This window comes from Carettochelys insculpta, chromosome 3 (assembly GCF_033958435.1).
Source record: "Carettochelys insculpta isolate YL-2023 chromosome 3, ASM3395843v1, whole genome shotgun sequence".
In the NCBI taxonomy this organism is placed as follows: Eukaryota; Metazoa; Chordata; order Testudines; family Carettochelyidae; genus Carettochelys; species Carettochelys insculpta.
In genome coordinates, this window is record NC_134139.1 from 88784047 (window position 1) to 88806239 (window position 22193).

Genomic DNA, 22193 nt, shown 5'->3' on the forward strand with positions numbered 1-22193 from the left:
CTTGCTGAACTGTTGTTATAAACTGGTGAAAATGAGAGGTGTTTCACCAGGAAGTAGCATGGAAGTCATGTTAGAGGTAAAGCTAAATCTACCATACCTACTAATCAGGTACCCTGGTCCAGCTACTAGTTAAAGTGCAGATCGTGTTCAGTACACTAGTCTAATACTCGTGAAAAAAGCAAACCTCTAAAGTGGATGTATGAGCCATTGATGAGTAAGAGCAAAAATGACCTCTCTTCCTGTTTGGAATAAATTTAAACCTTTAATTTCTTAATAATGTTTAACATTTATGCAGCAGCATTTATCTGTATTTTGCAATTATTACTGAATGTTCACAACATCCCCAGCAATATAGCTGAGTATTGTTATCATTTCTCACGGATGATTTAGGTAATTGTTCTATCATAAGCATAGGGGCCTGTACTAGCTCACTGCACAAAGTCACCTCCAGCCCTATGATTCTATTATTGACCCTATTTGTCAGATAACCAGCAGCACAAAAGTCACTTCTCAAAGGCCACAGACAAAATCAGTGTCAGACTCAGATTTGTTTTTTACAAGAAACTGTTTTTAAGGAAGGGCAGAGGGAGCTTTTACTGCATATTTCTTGCCTTTCCATCAGTTTTACTCAAATCCCTTTTCATTATGTGATTTTACTTTTAATAAACAGATTTACTTAAAAATACTACTACTAACTTAGACTATTAAAATGGAAAAGCCTTTAAAATTCAGATTTATATCCAGTGTGTTTATCTTTTGAACTTCGCACAGTTGGGACAATGAAAAACTCGCTCTTCAGGTCTGCTTATTGTTACTCTCTACTCAATTCATTTTCATTTTTATTTTTATTTTTATTTAGATTTTTCAGGAATTAGCCCAGTGCTGCAAAGGTTGTAGTTGTACTTTTGTTTAAAAATGGTTTTCATTGTAATTTTTTAAAAAATAATGCATAGAAATATGTGTATTGATCCAGGCTATCATAAAAAGCTTGACAAACATAAATGTAGGGTCACGTTTAACTGGAGGGTGTCTTTTTAATTGCAAAAGGCATGGTGGTATCCTAGTGGGAGGGGGTGTTAAACAGCGCAAATTGCCCTTTAAAAGCTAATGTTATCCTGCCTACACTGCTGCATCTTTTTCACACATCCTACCTGGTGACAGTGACGTTACTTGGAACCTTTACCTGCCAGATGACTCGCCTTTTCCATGCATAACAGCTACAAGGTTTTAAAAAAATAAAAGCACTGTAGCTGCCCTAAAAGGAAAGAGGAAGCCAAAGCTTTGAAGTGTCGACCAGAGAATCTTGTACTGCCCCGTGATGCTTCTTCCTGTCTCGATTTGTGAATTTCCACCTTCCCCTACTCTCCGTTTATAATGCAGCACACGTGAGGGTAGAACTGTTTAGTTTCCTTGTGCCTCTGCAGGGGATTAGTAGCAGCAGAAAGAGTCATGCTGTTTCTCCTTCTCTCTACGGTTCGCTAGAGGTAAATGAACTCTGGCTGGATACCATTGTCTGGTAAGCCCTGTTTTGCTTATGAAATGGATGTATCCAGTGAATGTTAAAGTTAGTGTAATACTATAAATTTAGACTGCATAAATCATGTGCTGGGGGAAAATGTCACCCACTGCCTTTGCTGCTGTTGAGCCAGTTTGTGCCACATGTGAAAATTAGCCCTGATGTAAGATTTAAGTTTTGTTGTATGGTCTTGTGGTCAACATTTATCATCTATTCCTTGCAAGTACTGAAAATGAGGAGGTCTTTTTTAGAGCAAGGAGTATCTGTGATAGTTGTACTAAATGCATTACAGGTGTGACTTCAACTCCCATAGTAATGTTATATTTTTCTAAGGGTATAGAAATTGACTGCTTATTTCAAAATATATTTTAAATGACATTTTGATGTGCAGTAGAGGCACAAAAGAATGGTTAAACAGTTCTGGTGACTAATGGTTAGTTCTTTGTCCATTCATTTTGCTCAGGCAAACAAAAGAAACCAAGGGAACCACAATCACTCAAGTTCCATCAACTAAATTCCTAATGAAGGTGTTAGGCAGCTGCAATGCTGTAAGTGTGTCTTATGAGTCAATGTTTAAAAAAACATTACTTTTTACAAATAAGGTTGGAATAGTCTCTTACATTTTGTATCTTCTTTCTTAGCCAAAACTTCTAAGTGTCAGCAATATGGAAACTTTGATCGGGTGCCAGTCAGAGGTAAGCAATCCCTAACTCCATCTAGTTCCTATTGAATGTTTGTGTGCCATGTCCCGGCAAACTTGCAGCCAGCTCCTCAAATTGTGTAAATCAGCATCATTCTGCTGAGCTCAGTGGAGTTAGCTCATTTACGCAAGCTGAGGATCACGAGCTTGCTGTCGAGTGTGCCATGCTTAGATATCACTTCTAATTAGCAAATATGCAGCAGTCTTGATATTTAAAGTGAGTTTAAGCTAGCTTCAGAAAGTGAGTGGATATTTTTATGGCTATCAAGTATATCCAGAGTTATAATAGTTAATGAAAACATCTTGGAATGTCTCAGGGTTTAAGCAGATTTTGAACTATTAGACAGCAGAATGAGACCTATGGGGAAGGCAGGTTATCCCACATCTGTCTACTGAAGGGATCTTAAACATTTCTCTGAAACATCTGGTGCTAGCCCTGTCTCGGGTAGGATAATGGACAATGTGGACCTTGGGTATGACCCAGTCTGACCATTCCTATCTTCCTAATAACTTAAACATTAGGACTGGGTAGTTCTATAGGACACAGAGCCTACATTCAATTGCTAGATTTAATAGTTAATTCTGGGAAGCTGTGTTTTTCTGTTTTGTACACAAAGCATATCACATACGTTTGAGATATAAATGTCGTTGGCTGGGGTTTTTTCTAAGTGGCTCCTTCGTAACTGATTGACATTTATTTTAGGGTGATATCAAGAAATATCACTTGTTGATGTCGTGTGACAGCGAAGATGGGCTTTGCCATCTGATTGGTGAGTTTTGAAATAAACATGCCCTCTTGCATGAGTGTTGAAAGCTGGTATGACTGCAAAACTAAAGATGTTTGAGAGAGAGAGAGAGAGAGCATGCACTGGAAGCTGGAAAACAGAGTTTGTTCTTAGCAGACATTATATGACATCAGTGTTTTAAAGCCTTCATTTCCAAAACTTGATAAGCCACAAGTGCAGCTCCTGCTAACCTCTAGCACACATAGCAGATCTTCCATCTCAATCTGGATTTGGGATATTTGACTTCTGCAAAGAAGGCAGCTTGTTTAGACAACAATCCCAGTTACACCTTATGGGGAAAACCTTTATACTCCCTACATGTTATCAGATTTAAGATCCAGGTTCAAATCAAGGCATGGAGATTTTGGACCCTTAAACAGCAAAGAGCTAAGAATCTTGTTCTCATTCTCCAGGCATGTGTGCTATGTTTAAAGGCATCCCCTTCTGGCCAACAAAATCAAAACTTCAAAGTCTTAGAGCAGGCATTAACTCACTGAGTCACCTAATTTGAGTCTCTGAAACATGAAAAGAGGGGATTAAAATGCATAGGGACAAAAATGGTGACCAGAATTCATACCCATTTGGTCCTACCTACTACCCAAGACTAGGTACTACAAGAGTTAATATCCCATGGCTTGTATTCATAGTTTGCATTCAGTGGGACAGCAACAATACATACGCAGAAGGTCAAAGAACAGAAAATACTCTGTATCTACTCAGGTAAAAAGGCTCAGTGAGTGATCAAGGAAAGGGCTGGACTCTGGCATCCACAAGATGCAAGATATGAAAGTATATGCTAGTAATCAGTGTTTTGCAAGGTGCTGGAAAGCACTTCTCTGAACCCACTAATGGCAACATTAAGCAGGGTCAAATAATGTAATAAAAGAAAATCCATAACACTGCAAACTGCAGATCTAGTACTGTCAAATCAACCAGAACAGCAGTTCTTGGGCTGAATGTGTTCCCATTGTACATCTGATGGTAAGAGGAAATCGTGAGTGCAACACAGAAACAGGAAAGGTGTTGTCTTTATAGGCATGGTCAGATTGTTACAGTTTAGTGACTTGTTTCCTTAGTAACAACTTAGCTTTCTTTCAGTTTAGCTTTTCTCTGTTCAGCTTGTCTCTTTGTTTCAATGTGTATGGCTGACATTATTTCTTCTGGCACAGAGCATAACATCTCCTATCCACAGTAGCCTTCTCACACTGACTTTTGTTTTGTTTTGCTTTGCTTTGCTTGTAATAGATGGAAATAAGAAAAGAAAGAAGGTGATATCATGGCCATTTGCACTGAGATGGAACTCTCCCATATCAGAGTCCTCGGGACAATTATTATCTGATCTAAAGCCTTCTCTGTTTGATCAGCCTCTATCCATTGTCTGTGGTGAAGATGACACACTCCCCAAACCCATACTGGTGAGCAAACAGCTGGTAGTAGACTCATTTAGTACTTCTTATGTCTAATGAGGGCCAGTATGTCTTACTGGGTAAGGCTCTACAGTAGTACTAAAAGACCTCAACTCTGCTCCTGGGTCTACTGGTGACAATAGGCAAGTCGCTTTGGCTGTCTGCCTCAGTTTCCCCACCTGTTAAGTGAGGCCGCATTTGTGATGTGTTTTGAGACCTTCTAATGAAAAGCATTGTATAAGAGCTTGGTATTAGTATCCATGTGCACATAATATTGCTAATAAGCAAGACAGGCATTTTGTTCTAGAAAAACATAATCCTTCAGTTCTCATTTTCCTCAAGGAGAATTACGCACATGAGAGTGTCAGAAATAAGTGCCTTTTTGAAAAACCCTGCGTGGATTTGGCCATCAAAAGTCAGTAGGAAAGCAGCAGCTGCACAGCTGTAAAGTTCAGGGTTAGGGAGAGGGTTGGCTTGATTCACTATAGAAAAGGGGGTTTGTTGCAGAGTTCAGATTCAAATCCAAAGTTTGAGAGTGCCCAGATGTGGGGGTGTTGGATTCAGCCCCTGCAGCTTGTGTTAGAAATGTGGTTCACTCGTGGGGGCTTGATGTTGAGAGAGTCATTTCACCTTTAAAATGTTTCAGAAGTGTAAAGCCATTATGAGTCACATACTGCTCTGACAAAACCACCCAGCTTTTGAACCAACAGCTTCTGACCAATACAAATGCTTTCTCACTAAAGCAAAAAGAGCATGTGTTGGGGCCACTTGTCAATGGGCATGTATGATAAGTTTAGAACTGGACTGCCCACATCCAAGCAATGGATATTTTTTTCCAAAATGAGCTTGACTGGCCATTGAATATGGAGGAAGGGAGAGAAACATCTGTGTCTGATTCATCTCTTGCTGGAAATCAAGAGTAATCCCACTGAAGTTATGTGACATTAAAGTGGGAGAAAAATCAAGCCCTTAAAATGTACCTTATTACAAACTCACAGTAGGTGGCATCCTACCTTAAGAACAATGCAGCTCCCAGTAGAGCATGCGTATCTCTTTAATGACACAGTTATGCTGTATATGGCCTTCTTCACCATTCCGTTCCTGTGTGTGTGTTTCCTATAGGACATCCTTACTATACTGTACTTTAAAGGACCTTTCACTGAAGGAATATTCAGAAAAGCTGCCAATGAAAAAGCACGCAAGGAACTGAAAGAAGACCTGAACTCAGGAAGAAAAGTTGACTTGGAAAGCAAACCTGTGCATCTGTTAGCAGTGGTCTTAAAGGTAAATTCACCTGGCATTAGCTGGCAGAGTAAGCTTCTAAGAGGAATGGGCAAACTAGTAACTACAATAGATCCTAACCTGGAACCAAAATTAAAACTAAACAGAAGCTAAACTAAACTTTTATAGTTTCAGAAAAAAATGATAACCCATTTCATTTCTTATTGTAGTCTTCTGCCACTGGCTCCCAGTTTCTATGTGACCCTATGGACAGGTCACATCATGGCCTCAGTTATTCTCTCTGGAAAATGGGGATAACCATATTTTAGCCTTCTTTATGGAGTGCTTCATGCTGTTTTGTTTATATTCCTACAGCAGACATGAATGGTTATTTGTATATATGTGTACCTCATATAACAAATATCTAAAATTTGTGAGTATTGTGCTGAGTCAAAGCAATGGTGCTAATCAAAGGGCAGAAATGTCTTTAGGCACGTTCTGTTGTAATGATATTATCCAAATGATGAACCATAGATCTCTTCATTACAGGATTTCCTCCGAAGTATCCCAGATAAACTACTCTCATCTGAACTTTATGATGAGTGGATGACAGCAATGGAGAAGCAGAGCAATTCTGACAGAACTGAAGGATTGAAAGAGTAAGTTTAGCAGTCAGTTTCACTGATATGGAGAATCTAAATTCAGTGACCTTCCTAGAAACATTTCTACTTCTGTCACTTGTAGAAACTTGGTGCGACTCCTCCAGAGGTTAATTTTGGGGTGAGGATGGCACAGGACAGCATTTCTCTAGTAACAATATTCCCTAAATGCATTTGAGATGGATTTCTTTTTCTTAAATAAGACCTCCAAAACAGGATTGCAAGATTTTAGTGATTAATACTGAATATTAACAGTGGACAGTGATTTGGGGTCTGTTCCAAAGCCCATTGAAGTCAATGGAAAAACTTCCATTAATGTCAGCAGGCTTTGAACCTGGCCCAGGGAAAACCAAAGAAAAATTTTTCATTCTTGTGCGGGGGGGCAGGACGGGACTATAAATTTTAACAGCTGCTTTATATTAAATAGCTACAAATCTATATGACATGACTGTAAGGCTACATCTATACTAGCCCAAAACTTCAAAATGGCTATTCGCATGGCCATTTTGAAGTTTTCTAATGAAGCTCTGAAGTACATATTCAGCACCTCATTAGAATGCCAGCAACCACGGTACTTCGAAATTGCCGCAGCTTGCTGCTGTGCGTCTCGTCCAGACGGGGCTCCTTTTTGAAAGGACCCCAGCAACTTTGAAATCCCCTTATTCCTAACAGCAGATAGGAATAAGGGGATTTCGAAGTTGCCAAGGTCCTTTCAAAACAGAGCCCTGTCTGGACGAGCCACGTGGTAGTGAGCCGCAGCAATTTCGAAGTGCCGTGGCTGCTGGCATGCTAATGAGGCACTGAATATGTATTTCAGCGCTTCATTGGTAAACTTCAAAATGGCCATTTGCATGGCCATTTCGAAGTTTTGGGCTAGTGTAGACGTAGCCTAGAAGCGTTAAGGATCAATATTATTGAACCTCTCCAATGATATTTCCAGATTGCATATTTTTTTATTAGTGCTGTTAATTTATTGACAAACATGCAGTATTTTAATGCTTGCTTGCCGGTCAAGACCTTATGGTTAGCTACAGCATCAGCTGCTGTTGGGGATTTTTGAATGGTAGTTTTGTACAACAGTTAAAATGATCACTTTCCTCTTTTTAGAGGAAGTGTCGTCTGTGTGAGCTCAGCTGAAACTTGTTCACATAAAGAAGAGGCCATTGTCATCTGCTTAATTTTGCAATGTTTATGTTTCTTAGGGTTGCAGACAAATTACCAGGGCCAAATCTCCTCTTGCTTAAGCCATTGGTCTTTGTGCTGAACCATCTCAGCAAAAACTCTGAAGTCAACCGGATGGATTCCAGCAATCTTGCTATCTGCATTGGGCCAAATCTGCTGACTCCAAAGCACACTGAAAATTTAGAGCTCAAAGCCCAGAAACAGCTCAATGACAAGGTTAGTTTGGCTTCCCCCTTTGCTGCTCCCAAATGTTCTAACAGTCCCTATTTACCTTCAGAAGCTAAGCAAGGCATCACTACCAGGTCTACCAACATGTGGGATACAGAGGTCTGGCATTACAAAGGGGCTTGAAGCACTCATATGCCAATACCACTATAGCAGTAGCAGCAGCCAGGAGCTCTGGGCCCCTTTGAAACACCCCGAGAGCATCACTCCACCACTCTGCATGGCTTCTGAAGACCGGAATGGGGTGGGGGGAGTGCCATGCTCCAGGCAGAACCAAGGGCAGATGGTCCTTAGTCCTGTCCCTTCCACCTAAGCATCCACACCATCTGGGGCCATGAAGTTTGAGCCCCCTCCATACCTTGCCACCAGCCCACAGTGGCTGTTGGTCCCGCTGACCACTACCAACTATTTCTGAGTGAACCCTTCACTGGTCTCTTCAGAAACTGGTCATCCAGGCTCCTTGTCTCATCATCTACAAACAGATAAGATAACCCAGCATACATGCTACTTGTATTTCCAGCTCCTAAAGACAAATGTACTGAACACATATATCTTGATAAAATATACAGTGTGTGTGTGTGTGTGTGCGCGCGCACGCGCGCGCGCAACTGAGAGTAAAACCTTCTTGTATAAATCTGGGCAGATCCACATATCCATAGGTCCAGGACCCCTATTCCAAGACGGCCCATTATGCATCATGAAGCTTACATTTTCACTAGCCCTTCATTGTTCAGCACGGTTCTGTTCAAAAACACCTTGCTGTCTGATATGTGAAACTCTTTATAAAGCAGTGGCTTAACCTAACATTATAGCAGCTGCCTAGCTGCTGCAGTATTATATCCAAAAGTACTGTACCATATTATGAAACATTGTTAGATACTATACATGTTCTTTGTATCCCTTCAATTACAATAAATTGGTTAACATGGATCTTAAAGTGTAAAAAAAATAATGCCCATTATGAAACTGCAAGTTCAAATGCTTAGTTTAACAAAAATATTTATTTTATTCACACAGGTTAAGACATTAGTGGAATTCCTCATTGATAACTACTTTGAAATATTTGAAAAGGATATGTGTTTGCTCTTTAGCCCATCAGCTGATGACTCACTGGAACACACAGACAGTTCCACAGGTATTCTGATGTGTTGATGTACTTTACATACGGAGTGTGTACTGGACCCACTCCAGAGCTGGATAAATGGCATCCCTGTACATATTTAAGCATAGTATCTAATCCATCAAGTTCCTTAAGAATGTTTATCTTAAAATGTATTATTAATAGTGTTATATTTAGTATGATATTAAAAGTGCAGAGGTTTTCTGGATGTCAGACACAACCTAACATTGTTGTATTAGAGCATGTCCTACACGCAAAGGAAGTCACTTAAAATGACAATAGCCCACAAAGGTAGATTCATTCCCAATGCCAAATATCAGCTGCACATAGAGTGTATAAAATTATAATATTCATAGCCTCTCATAGGCCTCTATGCTACAAGGTGCTGAGTACCCGCAATTCCCATTGAAGTGCATCATGATCATTAAATGTCATCTTAGTGGAACTTCCTGAGGTCCAAATATCCTCTGTAAATGGGAAGCTGTCAACGTGGTCACATCCATGGCCTGATTGTGTACGTTCTGGGCCAGATTGTTCCTGCCTCTGGGCAGATATGTAAGAGGTAATAAGGGCCATTCCACACTATGAATTCTTTGAGAGGCACCAAGCACAATCCCAGATTTGTCTGCTCCCTGAGTGCAAGGGTGTTAGCTCTGTTTCATTATCAGCAACTCTTGGAACTCTAAACGATGGACTAGTTCCATGGCCTTATCCCAAGCTCTTGCAGAGGTGCTGGTCCAGCATTGGCAGAGTACATGCCATTCTGTCCAGAGGCCATCAGATCAGCTGCCTTATGGCAGCCCAGGACTGCCAAGGGGATAGCTGCCCAGGGGACCAGCATTTCAAAGAGGCCCAGAGCTTTGACGGCTGCTGCTTCTTTGGCTGTGGCAGTGGCCAGAATTCCAGGCTCCTTTGAAGTGCCAGATGCAATGCTCTGCCACTCCATATGGAATGGGGGACGCAGCACCACTGACTGGCTCAGGCCCCACCCCTTTTGCCTTAGCCACAGTCTTTTGGAGATGCAGGGCCAGGCCCTCCTCCCACCTTGTCCAAAAAGAAACAGTTCTTGGTTCTCTATGCCTTAAATATTGAGTCTGTTCTGGTATTGCCATGGTCTGAAGAAGGGGGTCTGTCCCATGAAAGCTCACCTAATCAATTATTTTGTTAGTCTGTAAAGTGCTACTTGACTGCTTTTTTATTTCAATAGTATATAGACTAGCATGGCTCCCTCTCTGTTGTTATAAATTTTAAAGTGAGCCTCTATCCTTTATTATATATAAGGATTAAGAAGGCTGTTCATAAAAAGAACAATGAACATTGAAATAAATATGCCAAATATACAGCAGAAAGGGATCTAGGGGTTATAGTGGACCACAAGTTAAATATGAGTCAACAGTGTGATGCTGTTGCAAAAAAAAGCAAACACGATTCTGGGATGCATTAACAGGTGTGTTGTGAACAAAACACGAGAAGTCATTCTCCCGCTCTACTCTGCGCTGGTTAGGCCTCAGCTGAGTATTGTGTCCAGTTCTGGGCACCGCAGTTCAGGAAGGATGTGGAGAAACTGGAAAGGGTCCAGAAGAGAGCAACAAGAATGATCAAAGGTCTAGAGAACATGACCTATGAAGAAAGGCTGAAAGAATTAGGCTTGTTTAGTTTGGAAAAGAGAAGATTGAGGGGGGACATGATAGCAGTTTTCAGGTATCTAAAAGCGTGTCATAAGGCAGAGGGAGGGAACTTGTTCTTCCTTGCCTCTGAGGATAGAACAAGAGGCAATGGACAGGGGAGGTTCAGGTTGGACATTAGGAGAAAGTTCCTAACTGTCAGGGTGATCAAACACTGGAACGAATTGCCAAGGGAGGTGGTAGAATCTCCATCACTGGAGATATTTAAGAAGAGGTTAGATAGATGGCTTTCAGGGATGGTCTAGAAAGTGCTTGGTCCTGCCATGAGGGCAAGGGGCTGGACTCAGTGGCCTCTCAAGGTCCCTTCCGGTCCTACTCTTCTATGATTCTATGATTCTAAATTTGGCAGCTCTGGACTATGGCAGTTACTCATACAAGTTTCTTCTTTTCTGTTTGTTTTCTTCTATCCCCATTCAGAAAAGCATTTATTTTCCTCTCTCCCTCTTTAGCCATCTTACAAATATTATGCTCCAGTTAGTTGGGTATACACCTGACTTCAGTGAATTTGACAGAAAAAAATTATTGAAATGTTAGACTGAACAACACGGACAAGATCCTCAATTGGTCTAATCTGCTGTAGCTCCACTGAAGTCAATTAACATCAGCTGAGAATCTGAGTCCATAACTAGGAATAAATGGAGATCAGCAACATTAATAATGGTTAATTTTGAATATTTTTGCTCAGTATGTAGTGTACTAACAATTTCTTCCTCTCCCACAGAACTCTTATCAACCACACAGCAAAATGACTCTGCCTATGACAGCACTGACCCCGAGGCGGATTGCAGCTCCAGCATCTCTCAAATCAAGCAGCTCCAGAAAGCCAAAGGGAGACCCAGTAGCCTGAAAAGCAGAGAGCCACAGTGCCAAAAATCACAGGACCTCCGCCCCTCTGCCTCTTCACTCACTGTTTTTAAAAACTCCATAAGCACACTAGATAGGAGGTTCTCTGAGCCAGACATGTCCTTCAAGGACTGTCTTGAAGGAAAAATAAGGAGCCAGAAGCTCACCAGAAGCGAGGATAACTTCACCATCCAGCAAGAACAGATGGGGTTACAAGGGCAAGAATCAGAAAAGCAACTGCCAAGGGATTTTTTTCGTGGAAGTCACTTTAGGAATAAAAAGCCACTAAACCTGAGTGTGAAAACCAACTTGCCATCAGAATTATCAAGTGGGTCATTTCCCAAAACACCTTCCAGCTGTTCTTTGGATAGCTCTTTATCCAATTCTGACTGCTCTGTCTTTACCAGCTCTCCATTAGTTTCTCCTTCCAGTCCCCAGAGAAGCTCCCTAACCAGACCTCAGTCATTTTCCACCAAGGCTGCAGATGAAAGTGATACACCACACAGAGACATCAAAAAGCACTCCATGTCATTTTCTTTTGCAACCCACAAGAAAGTGCTAACAAAAACCCAAAGTTGGGAGCCTGGAAAAGCCATGTGCTTTCAAAGAAACAGCTTCAAGAAAGACTCAAAGAAAGAAAATCAATTTTCATGCAGAATAGTCCAGGAACACTGTACCAACAACAGCAAACCACTGCCAGTGGTAAATCAGTCCAGGTCTCGTTTCAGGTCAGCTGATGAGGTGTTTAGAGAAGTGGACCAGAAAAATCCTGGAAAACCACCATCATATGAAGAGGCTACTAAAAATTGCTTAGCCGCTAAGGTCCCTTCATATAGCAGCTTAACAGTTCAGAGTATGAGAGCAACTGTGTCAAAACAAAACTCTTTGCCTCCTCATCCATGTCTCAGCAATGGAGGGGTTACAACAGATATGTATCAGAAGGATTTACCCATTGACAGACTTTTGGTGGTAAATGATTCTCAGGTACAAACTGAAACCATTGACGTTGCTGTTGGAATAAATTCCTGGGCAACTTTACCTGTAACCCCTCGAGTTTATCGTCTTAGGAGTATGTCTGATTCCTATCAAAAGAACAAACAAGAGTATCTAATTCGACGATGCAGTCAGCCAGTCTTTGAGGCTGAGCAGATCAAATATGCTAAGGAATCCTATGTTTAAATAGACTGTCTGGTCTCAATAAAATGTACAAAGTAAACGTGCTATAAATAGATGTCTTGCAAAACGTTGTCCCCCATATTTTACTTTAAAAGGATCAAGATTAAGCTAGCTTGACATGAATGCTTCTTTTGCATAAAGCTTTTCTGAAACTGAGTGCCAGCCCAATGTATCGTGGGGTTTTTTCAGCATTGGGGGTATATGGTACAATGTAATGTAAAAAAAATGTATATATACTTCAGATAATATATTACACTGAAAGAAAACAGTAGACATGCTAGAGCTGTGTGATAAGCTGTGTTGTGTTCCTATCCTTTACGGGTCACTTTCCAGGGTTGACGGGTGAGGACAAAACTTCACCCACCTGCCGTTTCTACTAAAAATATATGAAGGTTTTGTGTAATTTGTTGTGTTTTTCCCTCTACACATCAGTCAAAGAATCTCAGACATTAAAGATGTAAAAAGAACTGTTCCAGCTTTTAGTCTAGTCTTACCCTGTCCTAATGCAGGACTGCTCCTCACAACAACTTTTCCAGAGCTCTGTCCTGTTTTAATGATTCATGCAATGTGGCTTCCACCATTTACCTTCTGATACCCCTTCACATACTAACAAACCTCACCCTTATGAATTTGCTCCTATTATTCAAGGTACATTTCCTTGCTCTTGATTTTCACTTCATCACTACTAGTTATACTCATATTTTCCCTCCCAATCCCTTTCCCTTTTTTGTGATTAGGAGAGCATCTTTAAAACAACTAATCAGCATTACTATGTTGTGCAGTCATTATCTCCAACCAAATTCTAAGACCTATTTAATTAGGCACATACCTATATATAGAAAAGACAATCTCTGTCCTGAAGATTTTATAGCCTAAACAGAGAGGGTAAACAGAAGTGGGAGAAAGGAAGTATTGTTATCCCTACTTTACAGAGTATAGGAACAAGAAAAAGCCTGCAAGTCAACATTTCACACCCAAGTTTCTGACAGCTCATTAAAGCCTACTGTGAGGAACATTTTAATTATATAAAATACTTGTCAGTATCTTTTATCCTTATACAAAATAAATGACTGGAAGTGTAACATATTTTCACATATATTAGCTCACATTTTAGAGCCCTTGTCTCCAGTTCACTCTTCAAAGCTTTGAATCATGACTGAGATGACTTTTTGGTTTTTATGCCAGTGTAGTTTCACTACAATAAAGCACTTTTTTTTCTGCATGACTAATTGTTATGATGTGATATTTTGTGGTGTGTCTCTTTTTACAAACATTCACACTATCTGCCTAATGTGACATACTTGAAAAATAGGATACTGACTAACGACTAATTATTGTTCAGCATTCCTACTACTATCGCAGCTTTCAAAAACTGAGAGTTACATTCTGAGGGCCAAGTTTACCTCTACCAAAGAACCAGATTATGTTGGCACAAAGCAGTATTAGGTATGGGTGTGGTGGGGGGTTGCTGCTAGGGGCTGGTACTGTGGGAAAATTGGTAACATTTGCCAGAATGTAGGTGTAGACAAGAAGATAGCAGATTGCTGAGTCCAGAAACTCCAGCTCTAGGAGTTGCCAAAACTTATGGCTTTACCACAAGTCACATGAAATTTGGCCTTCTACTTGAACCTCCAGCTCCTGGACACAAGTGTATATATAGGACATCAACCTTCAATTTTAAAGTCTTAAGACTCTAGCCCTAGGGCTACGTCTACACTAGGGAGTTTTGTAGACAAAACTGTCGGAGCATCTACACACAAAATGCATTTTGTCAATAGAAACTGTTAACAAAAAAGCTGTGTAGATGCTCTGGGGACCCTTTTGTTGACAGAGCGGTTCAAAAGATGGATCCGATTTTATATGTAGACAGGATCTGTCTACAGAAGTTTTGTCGGAACATCTCTTCCAACAGTAACTTCTGCAGACAGATGCCTCTAGTGTAGGTGTAGCCCTAATGTTTACGGGGCGGGGGGGTCCCAACTCTCTGATACAATGCCCAAACCCACTCCAGCCTGGGGCTGCCATACCCAGGCAGAATCCTAGATTGCAAAATGCTCCGTCACTCTGTAGAAATGGCACGCGTATGATTCAGTCCCAGCAGAAGCTGTGAGAGGGAGTGCTCAGCAAGGACCGAATTGTGAGATTTTAGCTGCTACTCTGTATCGATCATGTGTAAACTGAAATCTTTCAAGGGCTCGTAACATCTGAATTTGAGCAGATTTTCACAGGAACACCGAAAGATCCATCCCTCACATACAAATCACACCCTGCCAAATTTCCATACCTAGCCGCAAAGCACAGGGACACTAGAGCTTTTCATGCAACAGGTAACCATGATTATTTAACACAGGCAAAACTGTATGTTCCTTAGCCTTGGTTTCAGAAATGACTAGACAGTTTGGGCCAAAATTTTCCAGAAAACTGGGAAAGCAGAGAAACTTCATCCCAAATGGTTGAAGTTAGGCTAAATTAGAAGCGGAAGCAATGTGTTATATTGAGAAACAGGAATAAGTGGTGTTATGAGTCCCACCTTAATATATAGATTAGACTATAGATATGCACACACTTTTACAAGGGCTATCTAAATGTCTTTTAAACTCTGCTAAAAGAACATTCAAGCCCAAATTTATCTTGACCAACTGGCTAGTTTTCTATCCACATACCTGGAGATGAGAATCATTCAATCCAAAATTACTAACCAGAGCTCATAGTCATTCTCACCGTAGTCATACTAGTGGGAGCCAGTGGAGGGGGAGAAAAAACACACGTGTGTTTCCCAAACAGTACCTCTGTCATGGAAGGGAGAAAAAGCAGACTAAACATGAAGTCCAGTAAGGTCTAACTGAGGCTTGGAGATTACCTTGAAAGCATTGTGTTCTCCATCCTGCAGCTCTATAGTGGTCCTTTAGTCTGATCTCCACGGGCTGTATAACTTCCCCAGAACTGATTCCTAGACCATCTATGTTGTTTAGAAAAGAAACCAGTCTTGATTTTAAAATACCTACATGAAGAACAAATAATTAACAATGGGCAGAGAAAAAAATATAACACAATCCAATGATTAATTATTCTCATTGTCAATAATGTACTCTTTCTTTCTAATCTAAATTTGTCTAGCTTCAATTTCCATCTGCTGGATCTTATTATACCTTTCTCATTGCTAATTATTTCTTCCCCATGCAGCCATTATAGACTGTAATCACAACACCTTTACCTCTTCTTTGTTAAATTAAATGCATTGAACTCTTTGAGTCTATCAGCATAAGGCATGTTTTCTAGTTTTTGAATCATTGTTGTGCCTCTTCTCTGAACCTCCTCCATTTTATCAACATAATCTTGAATTGCTGGCACCAGAACTAGAGACTGTGCCAAAAACAGAGGTAAAATAAGCTCCCTAGCCTACTTGAGGTTTCCCTGTTTATGCCTGCCAAGATTGCATTAGTTCTTCTAGCCACAGCACAACATCGAGAGCTCATGTCTAACTGACTATGTCCAACTGCAGCTCCCAAACCTTTTTTCAGTCACTGCTGCTAGTACTTGAGTCCTTCATCTTGTAAGTACAACCTACCTTTTAGTTCCAAATGAATACATTAACATTTTAGCCATATTAAAATGCATTTGTTTGCTGCGCCCAATTCTCAATCTAAATTGCTGTGAATCTGTGTTCTTTTTAATTATTTACCATTATCCAAACTTTAGTGTCACCTACAAACTTTATCAGTGGTAATTTTTATGTTTTCTTCCAGGTCATTAATAAAAACATTAAATAGAATTGTATTGGGGCGAGTGCCCACGACTGCAAGGAAAGAGTTAAGCAGGGCTGGAGGGAGCCTGTGCAGCTCTCCCCCCGCCCCCAGCCAAACAGTGAAAGACTCCTGGAGTGGGGAAGAGCACCAATCAGAGGACACCTTGTGGGAGCATATAAGTAGCTACTCCTGCAGAGTTGAGTGAGTCAGGTCCTAGCCAGGGAAAGGGCAGGACCAGCTCCCGCTTAGAACTAGCACCTCATGAAGAGCAATACTTGGCAGGCTAAAGGGGCTAGGGTGAGGGTCCCGCCTGATGCCTGCCAGACTGCTGACCCTGAAATATAGGCCTCAAAGGTGCAAGGGGGGCACAGAGGAAGTGGCCAAGGGAGCCAGGCAGTGAAGGGGAGAGAAGAGGAGGACAGGACAAGGCTGTCACCAGAGGGTGCCTAGACCAGGACTCAGAGTAATGGGAGGGCCTGGATACCTCCCCTTCTCCCTTGTACTGCACCTAGCCACACACCAGGGTGGCCCTAATAGACTGTAGTCTGCCTCTGAGGCGAGGGGCTAGACCAAGGCTGCAGTAGGCCACAGTGGTGGGTGCCATGAACTGAAGCAGGACTGCTGAGTGGGGACAAGGGACTAGTAGAGTGGCTCCTGCAATGCCCTGAAGAGGACACCAGGATCTAGACAGTGATGCAGGTCCAGAGCTGATCGTGTGAAGGGAGCAGCGGCAGACAACACACCAACCAGAAGGAGATGCCCTGCTGAGAAGAACAAGTTAATTCCCAAATCAACCAGCAGGAGCTACTGTGGCAGTAAGTCAGCCCCATTACAAAAATCAAGACCTGAGAACTGGTCATTTAGGGACTCACTAGAAATATACTGGATTAATCACTGATCTGTCAGATCTTTCCTGTTACGTTTTTGTTTTCTCTGAGGCAAGGCGCTGCCAGCATAATAAAGCACACCACTTTTTGCTATTTGTCTACTCAGGGTCATGGAGTAGAAGTCCTCTCCCATTCTAGTCCCCCCCTACTCTGGGGCACAAACTTAGAACTATGAAACAGAAGAACCAAACCCATTCTGAATTCCTTGGGGGGGTTGCGGGGGGTTGGAAAATCAAATGCTTTATGTGAACAATTGATTAACAATAATGCACTATTACTCTCATGGAAATGTCAGATTGTGTTTGTGTACAGCTAGCAATTGCATTTAACTCTTTCCACTGCCACAGTATTATATGGTCCCCATAAAAAGTCTTTCAGTGTGCTTCACAAGGATTCCAAGTAAAATTCTCAGTTCTAACAGATTCAACTTTGGAATCATAATGTCATTTTTTGGCTTGTCTACACTTGTCCCTTTTTCCTAATATTTCTCATCTTGGGTACTATCTACGCACCTCTATCAGTGAAAGCAACTGTGGGAGCACTAGTGAAGACCATCGCTGGCTTTCAGCTACTGTGTTGTCTAACTCTGCTCAAAACAGGTATAAATGATAACAAGGTGAGATTCTAATGCCCTTACATTCAGTAGTTTCTTACAGGACTACTACCCAAATTTTACTCATGCCTAGTCCCTGTTGTACCTGGCAACACTCAAGTAAATTTTGTATGTTGATAAGTTTTCCTTGCTCTGAAGACTCATTTTCTTGAATTTTTTCCCTAGTCAGGGGTCAAGTCCAAGAAGCAGGACTCGCAGGTTTTTTTGGTTTTTTTTTTTTTTACTTTACATAATGGACATTTTCAAAAGAACTCTATATCCTCCACTGACAATGATTGCTAGAACTTCGAACAGGCTATTACTGGAGACACTAACATCTTGCCACCTTAACAAGGACTCTCTCTGGGTAGGCTGTACTGCAGTTAAAAACCCACAATTGGCCCAAGCCAGCTGACTCAGACTCACAGGGGCTTGGGCAAAGGGGCTGTTTAATTGCTGAGCCAGTGACAGGACTTGGGCTGTAGCCTGAGCTTTGAGATCCTCCCACCTCACAGGTTACTAGAGTCTCAGCTGCAGCCAAAGTCCAAATGTCTACAGGGCAATTAAACAGCCCCTTAGCAAAGCCCAGGTCAACTGGTATGAGCCAGTTGTGGGTATTAAACTGCAGTGTACACACACGCTCTCTGTGATGGAATCAGAGCCCTTCGTAGGCTAGTATGGACTCTATTGAACTGCGAACTAAACTGAAGCCTAGTTCTTTCTCAAAATTTTATTAAGTGAGATGGGGGTCTCCATAAAACTTTGATTAGAAAGGGGGCAGAGAAATGTAAGTTTTCTTCTAGTTCCAGACACGAAGTTACCAAAAGTGCAAAGCTATGCTCACCCAGGGTTCCAGCATAGATTCATATGTACATCTGTAATTTTAAAAAGGCAAAGCCAAAATTACTAAGTGCCCCTCTTTACATTCAGCAGACTGTGCCTTTAGCACAGAATAAACTCCTCAGCTAAGCCTTTGTGTACCTCCACTACCAATATAGAGAAGTACAACATGGAACAAAAACGGTTTTAAGCCCCAAAGGAAAACCCCCGTCTGTGTTATTTTTAGACAGACACTAGACGTTGCTGGTCTTTCTCTATTCTGTTCTGCTTTTGCTGCCTGACCGCTGTATCACAGCTGTGACGTCACTCTTTGACTGCATACAGAACATACTCATCCCTAGGGTTGCCATCTGCCTAATGTCACAAACAGAAAGACCCTTGCTCCGCCTCTTGCCCCACCACGTCCCTGAGACCATGCCCCCTGAGCGGCCCCTTCTGTAAGGCAAAACTGGGAGGGTAAGCAAGTCTGCTCGTTCACTCCCATGCCCTCCTTCACTCATTCTCGTCAACCCTCACTTAATTTCACCAGATTGAAGCAGGAGGTTGGGGGGTTGGAGAGGGTGAAGCGTTGGGCTCTGGGAGGGAGTTTGGGTGCAGGGTGTGGGCTCTGGGGTGGGGCAGAGGGTTGGGGTGCAGGAGGGAGCCAGGGCACTTACCTCAGGCAGCTCCCAACAGCTCCCAGCACATCCCTCTGGCAGCAGTTACTAGGAGTGTGGGGAGAAGGAAGGCTCTGCAAACTGCTGCCCGCAGGCACCCTCCCAATAGCTCCCACTGGCCACAGCTCCTGGCCAATAAGATCTGCACTCAGAGCATGGGCAGCACACAGAGACCCCTGGCACCACCCCAGAGTCCACAGGGATGGTGCTGGCCACCTCCAAGAGCGATGCAGAGCAAGGGAAGGCAGGAACCTACTGTCACCTCACTGCATTGCTGGATTGTTAGCACCCAAAATAACCCAGTTTGGCTGAAATCGCCTCAGGGAGATAGGGCCTAATCCCAGGATACTCCCAGCAAAACTGGGAGGGGTCGCCACCCCGCTCACATCCCCCATGGGCTGCAGATCACAATTTTAGGCAGACTTCAACTGCACCTGAGCAGAGCATGGGATGACTCAGTTGGGACTGGTCCTACTTTGAGCAGAGGGTTGGACATGATGACCACCAGGTCTCTTCCAGCCCTAAGATTCTAGAGTGCTTGACTCAGAGAAGGAATGTTTGAGCTGCTGAATACTATTCAGGCCAATGGCAAAGGCACTCACAGATCTCAATAACTAGCCCAAGATAAAAAACTAGACCCACAAACTAGGCACCTGAGTGGGGTAGCTGTCCCTAGATATGGGCTGGCACTAAAGTCCGCACTCATATTCTATGATGTTACTGCAAGAGATGCAGGATCTGGGATAGACCTTGGGTGCAAAAAGGAGCTCAGGTAGCGGATTGGGGTCCAGGAGGGTGTGTGGTCTGGGAAAGATTTTGGGTGAAGGAAGGGGTTGTGAGCTGGGGCAGGAGATTGGGGTACAGGAAGAGGGTGCTAGGCCTGGGAGAGGTGCAGGGTCTGTGAGTGAGTGTGGGTGCAGGAGAGCATTCTGACCTGGAGGAGGAATGTAGAAGATGGTACAGGTTCTGGGAGTGGTTGTGACCTGGGGCAGGGGTGCAGAGGTTTGGGCTGTGAGCTGGGGCAGGGAGTTAGGGTGTAGGAAGGGGTGGGATACCAAGTACAGGCTCTGGCCACGAGGCACTTACTTAGGCAGCACCCAGCCAGCAAGACCCTCAGCACTGCTCAAAGCAGTCAGCAGTGGGGCCATGTGCATCTCTGCACACTGTGCACCCAAGGGAGAGCCCTCCCACGTACTACCTGTGCCACAAGCATGACCCAAGCAGCTCCCATTGGCTGATTTCCAGCCAATGACAGCTGTGTGATTCTTCTGAGGGTGGGGGCATTGGGCAAAGCTCCCTGCCACCAGGTGTGCAGTGAAACAGAGATGCACAAGCCCCCCTCGCCAGCTGCTTGAAGCAACAAGAGGAGGTGCAAAAGTCAGGAAGCCTGCCTAAGGCTCCTGCTAAGGTGCAGGCTGGATACAGTGATTTGCCAAGCCAGATCTGGCCCATGAGATGCATTTTGCCCATACCTGTTCCAGAAGAAAGGCTAAACATGAAGCCAATGGCATACATACCGGCACCCAATGTCCTAGCAAGTCACACTGCTGGATTCCAAGGGTCTACCAGAACACAAAAGGACCCAGAAGAATAGTTCCTTTCCACCACAGGGAACCAAAGATGGGAAATGCCACAGAGATTGAGGACAAAAGGGGAACAGAAAGTAGCACACTCGCATCTCATACACAGATAAAGGCTGGAGCAGAAAAACACCCTGAGCTGCAGAGGATTTAAAACTGAAACAAAAGCTCCTAGGGGAAGAAAAGGGAACACCTCTTCTCCTTTTCCAGGAGCTCCAATCTCAACAATTCCCTGGAGAAAAGCTTGACTATATGAGGGTTGTCAGGAATCTTATGCCTCTATCAAGTGGGGAATTTCCCTTCCACGGGATCCCCAAAAAGAAAATAAGAAAAAAAAAGCTCACCTACATCAAACTAACAGACACACAAAAACCAACCCTCAAAAGAAATGAGTAGATCACACTGCCAAAGTGCTGTTTTCATGGTTTTGCCTTTCCAGCAAGTCGCTTAATCCATGATGCTAATGGACAGAAAATTATAGGTAGGGGAAAAAAGGGCAAAACTGTTATTTCATCTAATTCTACACTTTGTTCAATATTAATCACATTGCCAAGTAAAATTCACTCTAATCATTCCACTTCTCTATTAATGCTACAAAATGCATACTGTTAACAGAACTACTTCCCACTGCTTTTACCCCATGTGGTCACTTAGACCTGGGCACACTAAGTGGCAAATGTATCATTCTGGTCCAGTAGTATTTTTGCACTCCCTTTGCACAGGTCTCAGTGATGCCATAAAGCGCGAGGAAGTGCAGAAGCCAGATCTCAGGTCAGGGCCTACTACATCAGCACCTGTTTGCAGGCACCCTAAAGAATACTGCTGGCCTGCAGTGGACTGATTTGCTGGAAGAATTAACTCATTAAGGGCAGCAGCAGTTGAATGGTAGCATAAAGTATTTGACCATGGCTGTGATATTTTGTGTGCCTGTTTCCTGATAGAGCTTGGCTCTGCCCCTTGGCTCTGAATCTTGATAAGCAACTCCTGCTGTAACTACTAAACATGACTCCTGCTCTAACTAATGGGAATGGTAACCCATGTCACTGTCACTGACATAGTGAATATTTAGATATTCCATCTTCACAAGTGTTTCAAACGTGTAACACCAAAGTCCAGGTGCAGATCACATGCAATCAGCACACATAGTATCTCCATTACCTTTTTGTTAGCAACAGTAACCCCCAATTCTATCATATATTTCTTCAGCAGGGCTAATTTTGACTAAAAGGAAACAGGAAACCCACAGTACTCTGTGATTTCTTAGAATTTTGATCAGCCAGGGCCTATCTCTTGTGTCATCAGAACAATGTGAGACTATCATTTGCAGAACTTGTTAAAACCTAACTTCAGGAGGCACAATCATAGTTTAAATAA

The 22193-nt window shown here is 42.6% G+C and overlaps 1 protein-coding gene across 1 annotated transcript; it reads left to right on the forward strand.

The window, feature by feature from the left end:
• Positions 1-1395: 1395 nt before the first annotated feature.
• Positions 1396-13726, forward strand: TAGAP (T cell activation RhoGTPase activating protein). The gene is made up of 10 exons (XM_074988694.1): positions 1396-1516; positions 1980-2064; positions 2158-2211; positions 2920-2986; positions 4247-4416; positions 5530-5691; positions 6178-6287; positions 7490-7685; positions 8712-8829; positions 11221-13726. The coding sequence occupies exons 2-10, from the start codon at positions 2038-2040 to the stop codon at positions 12519-12521; spliced, it is 2205 nt and encodes a 734-aa protein (XP_074844795.1). The 5' UTR covers positions 1396-1516; positions 1980-2037; the 3' UTR covers positions 12522-13726.
• Positions 13727-22193: the final 8467 nt, after the last annotated feature.

Coding starts and splice junctions, on each gene's coding strand:
- TAGAP (XM_074988694.1), top strand. CDS start 2,038: ATGAAGGTGTTAGGCAGCTGCAATGCT. Junction 2,065..2,157: donor TGTTAGGCAGCTGCAATGCT/GTAAGTGTGTCT, acceptor CTTCTTTCTTAG/CCAAAACTTCTAAGTGTCAG. Junction 8,830..11,220: donor ACACACAGACAGTTCCACAG/GTATTCTGATGT, acceptor CCTCTCCCACAG/AACTCTTATCAACCACACAG.